Consider the following 12329-nt stretch of genomic DNA (forward strand, 5'->3'; position numbering starts at 1 on the left):
AAATGTCAAATAATAAATTTTTTTTAAAAACTCTTAAAATTTAGGATATTTTTTTTCCTTTCACGTTCAAAAGAGAAATTACAATTACTTCTTATCTCTAAATTTTTTTCATTTTTATTTGTTTGAAAAACATAAAAAAATATTTCTAAATTATAATAGATCCAAATTATTAATCTTTACCCCAAAAAAATAGAAAAACCTCTGAATACTCGCGTGAGCGCGTGTTTAGAGGCTAGTATGTGTATATATATATATATTCTAAATCCAAATTCCAAAGAGGTATGGAAAATGAGTTTGGTCCGAGTAACAATTTGAATAATGAAAATTTTATTATAATAGTGCACTAAAATGCACAATCACTGAGCTAATCAAGGTGATAATTATGGCCTCATTTGGTACACTCACTCAAACACATGTTTTCAGTTTTTAAACAACATTACACATATTTCTACACACATTTTCACCCACACGTATTTCTACACATATTTTCAAATAATAAAACACATACTTTTTTAGTGAATGGACCAAACACCCCTATATTACCGTCCATGTGAGCTATATCCAGCTGTCAGGTGGGCATGTCAGCATTGATTAATTAAAAAAAAAAAGATTATAATGATAATATCTACAACATAATCAACGCACCACATGATCTGTTCTGTTCAGTGGAGTATTTTTTCTGTCGTCGCCATGTTAGAATTCACCACGTAACCACTGTTCTCTACACTAAACAAAATTGGGAAGCGTGGCATTCTAGATTCTACACTAACATAGTTCAGTGACTTGTATGAAACATGGAGAAAACAATTTATTATTATTATTATTATTGTTATTGTTATTATATTACTTCCATAATAAAGTAAAACCTTTTTTTTTTAGTAGGGAAGGTCCGAAAGAACTAGAATTTCATCTTTAGGAGCCGAAGAAAAAAAATATATTACCATTTAAAAATAAGAAATATAATATCATAACTCAATTAATATATAAATATTCAAGCTAATATCTACTAAAATAAAACAAATAAAAGGAAAGACAAACTATTAACTCCTATTTTATAATACATTTCTACACAATCATCAGTTAAAACAATTGAAGTTCATGTTCTTTTCAATATTGAAAATCATTGACATCTACAATATAATTGATTCGGTATAAAAAAATTTCATAGCAATTTTTAAAAATAAATATAAAAAAATATACAAAATCAAAAAGTTTGTTAGGAAATTATTTTCAATTTTGTCGGGCCTAGTTGAAACAATATATATGTCCGAAAAATTCAAATTTGTAATTCAATTCTCCATCATTGACAAATCAAATAAAAATCATATTTCTTATCTCATTATATGCTCACTAATCAATATATACTCCTCTAATTAAAAAATTAATTAGTGTTGCCAAATGCCAAGTAAAAATTAATTACAAAAAAAGAACCCAAATGCACTAACAAAAACTTTAAAAGTCCTCGATCTTATTTGCTTAACATACCACCAAAGTTCATATATTCGAGGCATTTGTTTCCAAAATTTTAAATGTTGTTAGATTTGTAATATTTACATATAGAAGTTTTCTTAGTTTTTTTTTTTTTTATTATTCGTTCGACTATCTTTGTGTAAGTATAATTCCATGTTGGATTTTTCTCAACCTTTACACATTATAATTTGAAAAGAAATTTGATATTTGGGTAAAAATCAGAAATATAATTTATGCTTCCTCAAAATTTAGAAGATCTAATATAGTACAATTTTCTGATAACTAAATCCAAATGGCACTGCGTGTTCATGGGCTGAGCGCCTGAGCCGGTCCAAATCGTACCTTGATGGTTATGAGCTTTGAAAACCGGAACAGGTCTGAATCTATTTGATACTAATTGCTTTGACCCCAAAGCCCAGTTTGACTAGCACAATAACTAATCCAGTCTGAGCCCAAACTTTAATATTGAGCCGGCCCGACTGCTCTCTCTCAACCGGTACAGTTATAGAGATATCAAATATCAATGGCTTTGAACCAATCCAAACCCCATAATTACTGGCACAAAAACTAAATTAGTCTCAGCCCAAACCTTAATTTTGAGCTCTCTTTCTCTGCAATGTGTGTGTGTGTCATTGTTTTAAGAGTTGGGGTGCAGACACAACAAATTGTCACAAATTCATAATATTTTCATAATAGTTGAAGTGTCAGTCTCTCATAAGTCAAAATAAAATAAAATGTTAGATTGGGACTCATCACAACTAAAAACAATGGTATTATGAAAATATTGTGACATTTTGTTTATATCCCTAAGCTTTTTATTGTTTTAACTTTTAAATAATTCAACACTTGAGCAACATAAAATAATACTTAAAAAATCTAACTATATGCCACTTGAGCACCATATGTCATTGTTTTAAATCATAGTTACATTTTTATTTGAATTTAAAAAAAAAATCGAATTAGTTGACACAAGACGTTGTCAGACAAAAATTTCATATAGAAAAAACACCTTAAACATAAGCCTTACTCCAAATGAGAACTATAAGGGTAAAAAACTCAAATACAATGCCCTAGGTTCAAAATATATAAGGTTCCCTTATTAAATTCAAACATCTTTGTGGATTTAATTTAATTTTCCTTAAAAAAAATAGTCTTCGTGTTTTATTGGTCAATTTAATTAGGTGCTTGAATTCAATAGGAGAATTCAATATACTATACTTAAAATATTGTATCTAAGTTTTGGTTGAAGTATATATACCCAAAATGAAAAGTTATATATTGTCATAATTCTAAGATGGGTAATAGTCTAATAAAAAATCACCAAGCACGTAAAAAAAATTGTAAATCCATAAACAAATCCATAAAGTATATGTACACTAAATTAATAGTTTTTTTCCCCCAAAAAAAAAAAAAAACCCTTTAAAGCGATATGATTGTTGCATTATTTTGTTCCAAAACAATCAAACATCCATTTCGTAGATGAAAATTTAAGAGGATAAAAATATTATTTAGGATATTTCTTAAAAAAAAAAAAAAAAGGAAGAAGAAGAAGTAGAAGAAGTTAACTAAAATATTATTCAATTCGTACAACGTGGCAATCTAATGAGGCCCGCAAATCCTCACCATGTATCACAATTCACATGGAGGGCCTCGGGAACATGTCAAATTTTCGATCTTTATTTTCTCATTTGTGCAAACTTGTTCTTCAATTTCTATCATTTCTCTTTCTGTCTTGGAAATTTCTTATAATCATTTCGCAACCTTGGCTTTCAATTGGCAAAGGAATTAAAACTTGGAAAGGAATTCTAATTCGCAACCTTTTCATCAAGACAAGGCAAAGCCACATGACATCTTATTAAATACAATAAACGTTGTCGTATTCTCTACTTAATCATGAAAATTAAAACGAGATAGAGAAACCATTTAATTTCCATTTGCCACCATTTCTTCTTGGACCTTCCATTTGCCACCCTGAAAGCAATGCTTATTTCTCTCAAACACGTATTTAAGCTCTTCTCCTCTCTTCAAAACTTCAAAACGTAGAGTTCTCCAAGTTCATTTACTAAAACACTTCAAAAATCTTATAGCATATATATACCTTTTGTTTGCTTCTAAAGTTTTTACACATTCAAGCTCTCTCTCTCTCTAGCCAATACCTTTAACCATGGCAGAATTCTCAAAACAATGTTTCTTTATGCTTATAGTCCTCTCATTAGCAGTATTTCTTACCATGCCAACAAATGCAACTGAACCTACAGACCCATTTGAGCTATCATTAGGCAGTGATACCATGCCTGAAGACCAATCTGATGAGCTCTCATCACTTGCAAATAACACCACACCTACAAACCCAATTGAAAATTCATTTGCTCAAGCTCCTGATCAAACCCAATATGACTCTCTCTCACCACAATACTCTGCTTCTTCCCCTTATGCAGGAGATGACCCACTCTCTTCAGCATATCAATACAATTCTCCTCCTCCTTATATCGAATCATTAGCTCCTGAATATGAATACTATTCTCCTTCTCCTTCTCCTTCTCCTTACGGTGAAGAAGAACCCCTGGCTCCTGAATATGAATCAGACAACTCTCTTTCTCCTGAATATGCTTCTCCTCCTCCTCCTTATTTCGAAGCTATGGCTCCTGAAACTGAAGGCGATGGCTTCTACTCTCCGCTGGAAGCTCCTGTGCCCGCTCCATCCATGGCTATGGAATCGGACACTGATGAGTCTTCTCCAAAGCTCCCTCCTGCAACACCCTTCAGTTACAGTGCTGAAGATGATGCTGGGGTGTTTGAGCAAGAACCAGAAGTTTCTTCGCGTGGAAATGGAGGAACTCTGGCTGGGCTTATAATTGGTGGTGTTTGTATTGTTGGGTTGGGAGCTTTGGTGTACAAGAAGAGGAAGGATAAGAAGAGAAGCACACAGTACAAATACTTGGGCAAGCGAGAGGAGCTCGAGATATTCTAGGATTACAATTTTTCTTAAATCTTTTTTCATAATTATCTTATGCACCCTTTCAAATGGAACACTATTTTTTCTCCATCACATGTCACATTAAAATTGTGGCACAAAAGATTGTTGTTCTAAATTTTTTTAAGACTCTGAGGATTCTCTCTGCCTAAAGAATTATGATGTATCTAAAAATTTGTACTACTACTTTTAAAAATATGTATGCAGCTGTGGTATTACTCTACGAGATCAGTTCTTGAATGATCCATGCTACATGAGAAATAGTAATGGAAGTTCCAGTATAGTTTTTGAAGAATGTTCACTACTTAATTTTCTTTGTTGGAAAGTTGGATTAATTAGACGGTAATATTATCTTAATTTGGTAAGATCTTCAAATTGAAATTGTTAGTTGTTATGGAGATCAGTTTCATGGTTTATAAACTTTATATATGATTATATGAATAATAGAATTGGAATATTGGCTAACTGATCCACCTATTAGATCTCAAATTTCTAATAGATATAAATTATATAATCTTTTATTTTTTTTTGGGCTGAATGTTGAGATATAATTCTTTTTTAACCATATTATCTCAAAGATATATGCTCAGTCCATGATCAAAACCTAAGGCATAATAGTTAATAAAGTCTTACAATCTCCTCATATATATTTTTATATTGAGTGTGAATTTTAAAAATCTATTCATTGGATTGCATGCTCTTATTATATCTTTCATGTTTGCAAAATTTCAATAAAATCAAAAATCAATTGTTATATCATTAAGCAAATGTTAAAATTTTAAGTTTTTGTGGTGTAAAATTGTGTATAAAAAATAAGTTTATTAATCGAATAGTACATAACATCCGATTTGAACGAAATTTGATATATGTGTTAAGAATATAAGGAACATGAAACTTAATGGTTATATTTTCAAAATTCACACCCAGGCCAAAAAAGAGATAAATGAAAAGTTTGAAAAGTTTCTCTCTAAATTAGTTTGGAAAGAAACTTTGTTCCATAATAATCTAGTTTGTTATTAAAGTAAATTATGACAAGTGAAGATAACCCTACATGGACCATGATCAATTGAGATTAGAATTCATAAAAACATCTCTTAAATTAACAAAACCAACAAATTCATGCCCATTTAATTTCTTTATAAATGCGATTCACATCCACAATACCCTACTCTTAATTAACTTTTATTTTTCAAATAATTTTGTTGTTATAACAAGTTGGGATTCGAATCTTGGTTATCAAAGAGACTAAGTAATATCATTGAGTTACAAGACTCTTGACGTTACTCTTATTTAGCTTAACTAAGATTTTTTTTTTTTTTTATGAGTTTATAAATATGTTATGGAATAAAGCTATTATAAATTTTACTACTAAAAGTTTACAAATTTGTGTAGTACTAAAATTTTATTGATGTCACATCAATAACATGATTAATAAAATTTTTAATAACATTTTTTTTATTTAAAAATTGATCAATCAATTTATAAGAATTCAATTATTATAATTATAATTATATTATCATACCTTTTTTTTATTATAAATTTGATAATACAATGAAAGAGAGAGGATTTAAATCCTGAATTTTTTTATTAAAAACATCAAGAGGTGTTGGTAGCCTACAAGGCTCTTGATATTAGGTTATTTTTATTGTTACTATTGGTAGTATAGTCATGTTCATGTATTAATTAAAATTCAAACGTATACAAAATAAAAGATTTCACACATATCATCAAAATTGAAAAATTATATAGTTTCTCAAGTAGAGAATAAATTAGGATTTATATATATATATATATATGTGTGTGTGTGTGTGTGTGTGGGGGGCTCGAAATCTGAGGTCCCAGCCCACTTTGTGTTAAGGGCCCAAAGCCTTGTCCTATAAAGCCCAACCGCCGAGGACGCGCAATGCAACTCCCTTAAGGCCCAAGAGCGTGGCCGAGGACGACCTCACGTCCAACATCTCATAAAAACGCCTGAAGAAAAGGATAAATTCAGTACAAAAGCAACTCAAGGGAGAAAGCTGCCAACACCTCAATGCGGAGCCCAGTGCCTGACAAACCCATACTCACACCATGCTATCCAGTTTTTCCCAACCACTCTGACGTATGGATTGATAAGACGAGTAACCATCCCAAACAAGGAAAAACGGACACGTAGATGAAGAACGGGAAGAAAATACTAGTATAAAAAGGAAAGAAAGCTGAGACAGAGGGAGAGGGGGAGGCCCTGGAAAAAGAAAGAGAAAAAGGAGGAAGAATGGTGAGAATATAATGCTCCTCGGACTAATCCCGAGGAGTCAGACATTTCAAACTACATAGATGTAAGGCTCAGTTATACAGTCCAAATCTTTCTTTGTATGAGCTCTCATGAAACTAGGACTAGACTGATGCCCAGCGCCCAAGGGCAGGCCTTTCCAACCCACTCTGTACAAATTATATTGTTTGGGCCCTTTACATACGAGCCCAACGTCATCCTTGGGTCGTTAAAAATTGTGTCCCTACAATATATATTATTGAATGTTTAATAATATTTTAATCAAAGTAGTAATATAAATATGGGTAAAACTTTATCTAAGGTACAATACATTAGAATCTCTAATTAAATTCAAACACTTTATTGTATTAACTAATTCCATAAATAATTAAATTCCCAATAAACAAGTGTTTGAATTCTCTTCCCAAAAAAAAAAAAAAAAAAGAGTTTGAATTCAATTGAGAAACCTAATGTACTGCACATATGATAATATATATAAATTTTACCATTTAAAATTTTTAGCCTAAAATTAAATTAGCTAAATTATATAATTTAAAAAAAAAAAAAAAACCTAAATGATTTACGGTGATCAGGTTGAACTATTCTATTATTGGGAAATGCAACATCTATAACATTTTTACAACAATTTCTAAGTGACAAGCTATTATTAGTAAATGAAAATTAATGTCAATAGTGGACCTAGATTAGAACCAATAACAACTTATCATCTAGAATATAATTATGAAAATGTTGTGGATGTAGTATTACTCTTTATTATTAGGATAAACTATTTCAAAATGTGTAAAATTGAAAAACAAAAGGGTTGTACAATTGGCAGAAAAAATTTGTGAGAGAGAGAGAAGGCATCCACTTTATTTGGGATTAGTGTTTGGGAAGTGTATGGTCCCCTAATTGTGTTGGGATTGAAGTATTTTTTTTCAACTCAATCAAATTTCTATGGATGGAAAAATTTTCAAACTAATCGATGATAAGTCTAAAAGTCAACTCAATCTACCTTGTAGGGGTTAGGTCGAGTTGAGTTAGGTTATCAGGTTGATACTACTATTCCAATAAGTAATTTATGTTTTTATTTAACTATTTAAGCACATTATTTAACAAATTATTGAAATGTATACAATTGAACTTAATATTCAAATTTATCAAACGAAGTCTCAAAGTTACAAAATAAACCAATCTTACAAATTTAAAAAGTCTCAAAATTAAAAATAAATCACACTAACAAAATTATAATTTTTAACTGCTAATTGTGTGGGTTGGAGGTTACTTAGGTTGAAAATTTTGTGTTTATATAAAAAAAAAAAGTTGAAAATTTTGTCAATCAAGCCCAAGCTTCCAAAGAAAGGAAAAGAAAAAAAAAGAAAAAAACACATCTAACCCAACCCTATCAATCCATGAAAAACCAATGAATCAAATGCACACCCATAAGTAAAAAAAAAAAAATTTATTTATTAATTAGGATGTGCCATTTGCCATTTTTCCACGAAAAATTGAGCGGTTGGAAAAAGAAACTGCGTTTTTTTATGTTGAAGACTTTCCTTGCGGCCAAAGTCTAATGCAGCAGCTTTTATAAAAATAAAAAATAAAAATTGCCACACCCAAACTCCAAATGATCACTTCAGCCACATCCAAAATCCAGTCAACCCAATTGCCACGGTAAAAGGATAAAAAAAAAATACTGAAAAAAAGAGAGAGATTCAAATGTGAGACAGATTGTCAGCCGCTCTCGTGTAACAGAGAGGTAATAAAATTTGGGATTAAATAAGATAGTATTATATTCAATTTTTTTTGAAAAATAATATTATATTCACTTTCTAATATTCACATTCTAACAAATAGCTGACGTGAAGATTCATTACTGGTGTCTGGTGATCCGGACAGAACATTCTGATTGGTGATCAAACTCACATTTTAACATTTTAAATAATATTACACTTTTTTTTTTTTTTTTCAAAAAATTTCAAACAACAAATTCTCAACGCTCTTTTTGTTTTTCCACAAAAAAATGAAGCCGGTGGAAAAAGAAATTGCGCAATTCCTTGGGGCCAAAGTCTAACGCAGCCAACGGTCCGATTTGCCACCACAAGCAATTCCATTAATCAATTTATCAGAACCATTTATTTCTCTCTCAACACTCAAACGCTTTCATTTTTTGAATAGTCACTGATTCTCTCTCTTCCGGCTAAAGGGTTTTTGATTTTACCCTCAGAGATTCTCTCTCTTTCACTGTAAAGCAGCTTCCTTTACGTTTGTACGATGAAGAGAAAGCGGGAACTGGAATCCGAATACGGAGAAGGCGAGTTTAAATTACAGAAAAGTCTAACGGGAGGGTCATGGCAACGAGGCCCACTGCTCGGAAAAGGGGGTTTTGGGTCTGTGTATTTGGCTGTTCTCACTGATCCTGGACCAAGTATCACTGCCAATGCTACCCAGGTTGTGGCCGTGAAGTCCACTAAGGAGGATGATTCTGAGGAGCTTTGGCTAGACAAGTGTTTTCTGGATGCTCTTCAGGGCTGCCCTTATATTGTTACTTGCTTTGGAGAAGATTTTACTGTTGATGCTGAGGATGAAGAGGCCCCTTGCATGGCCAATTACTTTATGGAGTATGCTTCTCAAGGAACTCTTGCTGATCTAATCAACAAATCAGAATGTGGCCTGCCTGAGGAGGACGTGAGGCGCTTTACAAGGATGTTACTTGAGGGGCTGGACTTTGTTCACAAGAAAGGCATTGTTCATTGTGATATAAAGCCTCAGAATATTCTGCTTGCACCTGATGAGACAGGTTTATTGGTTGCAAAAATAGCTGATTTTGGTTTGGCAAAAAGTACTTTTAGAGACTTGGAGATAGGTGTTAGAGGGACTGCCATGTATCTTGCTCCTGAGAGCATTATTGATGAGATTCAGCTTCAACCATCTGATGTTTGGGCACTCGGTTGTGTGGTTCTCAATATGCTAACAAGGAGGCCAACTTGGAAACTGAATTTGGATGAGGGTATTGAAGACCTTTGGAAGCAGATTGCCTCGGCAATACCCAGTATCCCAGATGGGATCTCACATCTGGCCAAAGACTTCTTGCTTAAATGCTTTGTTAGGAATCCTGAAGAGAGGTCAAGTGTTGGCAGCCTCTTATATCACCCTTTCGTCAATGTTGTTTTACATGACATGCCCGAATCTGAAGTGGTTGTCTTATCCTCTTGTGCTGCTGCCTCTTCTGATCTTGAAGACAAATTTAAAGAAGATGAGGTGGAGGAGGTGTATGATGATGACATTGTGGAGGAGGACCCCTCTGAGCTTATAGAGGAGGACCCCTCTGAGCTTATCGAAGAGGACCCCTCTGAGCTTATAGAGGAGGATCCCTCTGAGATAATGGAGGAGGACCCCTCTGAGATAATGGAGGAGGACCCCTCTGAGGTTATAGAGGAGGACCCCTCTGAAATTGAAATTGGGAATCAAGAAACACCTGTTGGCTCATCATGGGCTTCCAAAGAAGCAGTGGAAGCCGCTGTAAAGCTTTTCAATTCTGTTCGTGTAGATAATATCATACCACTCGGTTCAGCAGTTAGTTTCAAAAAAATGGAGATCTCAGATCAGCATCGTCTTAATTTGATGGAGCGAATACTTCCAAGAGTTATAATGATATGAAATACGGTTTCTGCTGTTTGCCTGTTTGATGGAGTGTAGCTGTACATTTACTCATTGTATGGCAAATTTTTTGTATACTTATTTTATAGTAGGAAGCTTGTTACTCATTTTTTTTTTTTTTTTGGACATTGATAACACAAAGTTAGTTTCTTGAATACTGAGTTCTATGACTTCTGTCCATATTTTTTAATATAAAGCTTTGGTTTATATACCCCACTCCCCCTACAACCTGATACAAGTAATTTCTTCTTCCTTTCCTTTAACTTAGAATGAATTCTATTCTATTGCTAACTGTTACTATTTTATTATTCCAACAGAATGTGATTAGTTTTATTATGCAATGTTGGTTTTGTATTTGTTGTTTATATAATAGGACTTACATGGTTAGTGGTATTATTGAGTTGATTGAATTGCTGACTGTTTCTATTATTTAAAAAGAATGTGTTTAGTTTTTTGCTATTCCTACTTTGGTATATGGAGTAATTTTATAAAACTAGCATGCTCCGTCGATAATACAATCACAGACTTTGCATCTTGTTTAAGCTAATGGTTTCTGGACCAAGTGGCATTTTCTCTTATTAGCACACAGCCACATGACTAAATTGTTAAATTGTACATGATTTCTTCAACCTCTGACTTCGGGTGGAATGTATGCTTATGTGTCTTGGCATCTTGTTGCTTGTAATTTAATGCTTATCTTAAAGCATTCATTAAATAAAGAAAAAATTGTTGAAGCCGCGTTATATCAGAAAGCAGACTAGGCAGAAATCACTCTAGCTTACCTTTTCTTCTTCGTAGAATTACAATGATGGAAGGTATTTTTAGCATAGACCACCCAAACAAGATTACCACATTCAGTTTAGGTAAAATAGTAAAATGAAGGTTCTTGCAAACACAAAAACAAAGTCTGCAGAGCCACTATATTCATTAAATGGAATGAATTTGAGCTTAAAAGACCATCCTTGCATAGGAAGATATCTACCATCTCAGAGCTGAAGAGAACCATTGGATGATGGTCTCTCAATCGCCTATTCAAGAGTAAGCATTATACTCACACTCAAGTTCAAGCAATTTGAATTGTCCATGTTGGCTTGTTTTTTAATTAATAGATCAGGTTTGCTTGCCCATCAAAGCTTCATGTGTTTGGAAATAAAAGAAGGGGGCTTAATTATATTTCTTCTTTCTTTGCCCAACAACGATTGACAACAACCCAAACAGGTCAGATTTCTTTAATCACTATTTTGTTTTTTCTCATTTTGATGATAATATGTATGTTTGCAATTTCAAAGTAGAGTATGGAGTTTAGCTCCAGCTTTTTTGATTTGGCAGATTGAGGGGAGAGGAATAGAAGGACCTTCGAGAGCAGGAGACACCTACAGAGAAGGTGAAATCACTGAAATCCCATTTTGTTGGAACTTTATTTTGCCGGGTGCCTTTTAGATAGTATTAGTAATAGACCATCCAGTCTGTATGACAACATATATGCTTTGAATTGCTGACATTAGGGTGCACAACCTGTGTACACCAAATGTCCTGTACTTTGTACTTTTTGAGTTTTTTTTCTTAATTCAATTACTATTACCAATATATATGCATAAAAAAGATCTTGGACTTTTCTTGATTATTAAAATGTTGGAAATCTGGAAGGTCCTCTAGTTGGAGATTAATTTTTTTTATTTATAGAAGGAAGCTGTTAAGGATAAGGAAGTGGCTCCTGGGAGAGTCCTATCAGCTACTTTTGCTGATTTCTTGCCCCAGAATAAATGGGAAAAGATGACAGCTGCACTTGTACCTCATTTGGATGGAGCTCCATACAAATCAAGAATCTTCTAAATGCTTTTTCTGGGTACTGAACACCTGATTATGTGAGACTAAATTCTCTCTGCTTCATTCAAAGGTTTCTTGTAAATTCAAAGGCTAGTTGTATTTCTATTTGATACTGCTGCCTACATTGTTGTCTTGGTAATCTGAATG

The 12329-nt window shown here is 32.8% G+C and overlaps 2 protein-coding genes across 2 annotated transcripts; both read left to right on the top strand.

Annotated features, from left to right (window-relative positions):
• Positions 1-3634: 3634 nt before the first annotated feature.
• LOC115952105 (extensin-2-like) lies at positions 3635-4441 on the top strand. Its single transcript, XM_031069185.1, has one exon. The coding sequence runs from the start codon at positions 3635-3637 to the stop codon at positions 4439-4441; it is 807 nt and encodes a 268-aa protein (XP_030925045.1).
• Positions 4442-8969: 4528 nt separating this feature from the next.
• On the top strand, positions 8970-10355 carry LOC115952106 (mitogen-activated protein kinase kinase kinase 17-like). Its single transcript, XM_031069186.1, has one exon. The coding sequence runs from the start codon at positions 8970-8972 to the stop codon at positions 10353-10355; it is 1386 nt and encodes a 461-aa protein (XP_030925046.1).
• The last annotated feature ends 1974 nt before the right edge of the window (positions 10356-12329 follow it).

Source organism: Quercus lobata, chromosome 7 (genome assembly GCF_001633185.2).
Source record: "Quercus lobata isolate SW786 chromosome 7, ValleyOak3.0 Primary Assembly, whole genome shotgun sequence".
Taxonomy (NCBI): Eukaryota; Viridiplantae; Streptophyta; class Magnoliopsida; order Fagales; family Fagaceae; genus Quercus; species Quercus lobata.

What these genes read in the sequence shown, in the direction of transcription:
- LOC115952105 (XM_031069185.1), top strand. Translation starts at nt 3,635, where the DNA reads ATGGCAGAATTCTCAAAACAATGTTTCTTTATGCTTATAGTCCTCTCA.
- LOC115952106 (XM_031069186.1), top strand. Translation starts at nt 8,970, where the DNA reads ATGAAGAGAAAGCGGGAACTGGAATCCGAATACGGAGAAGGCGAGTTT.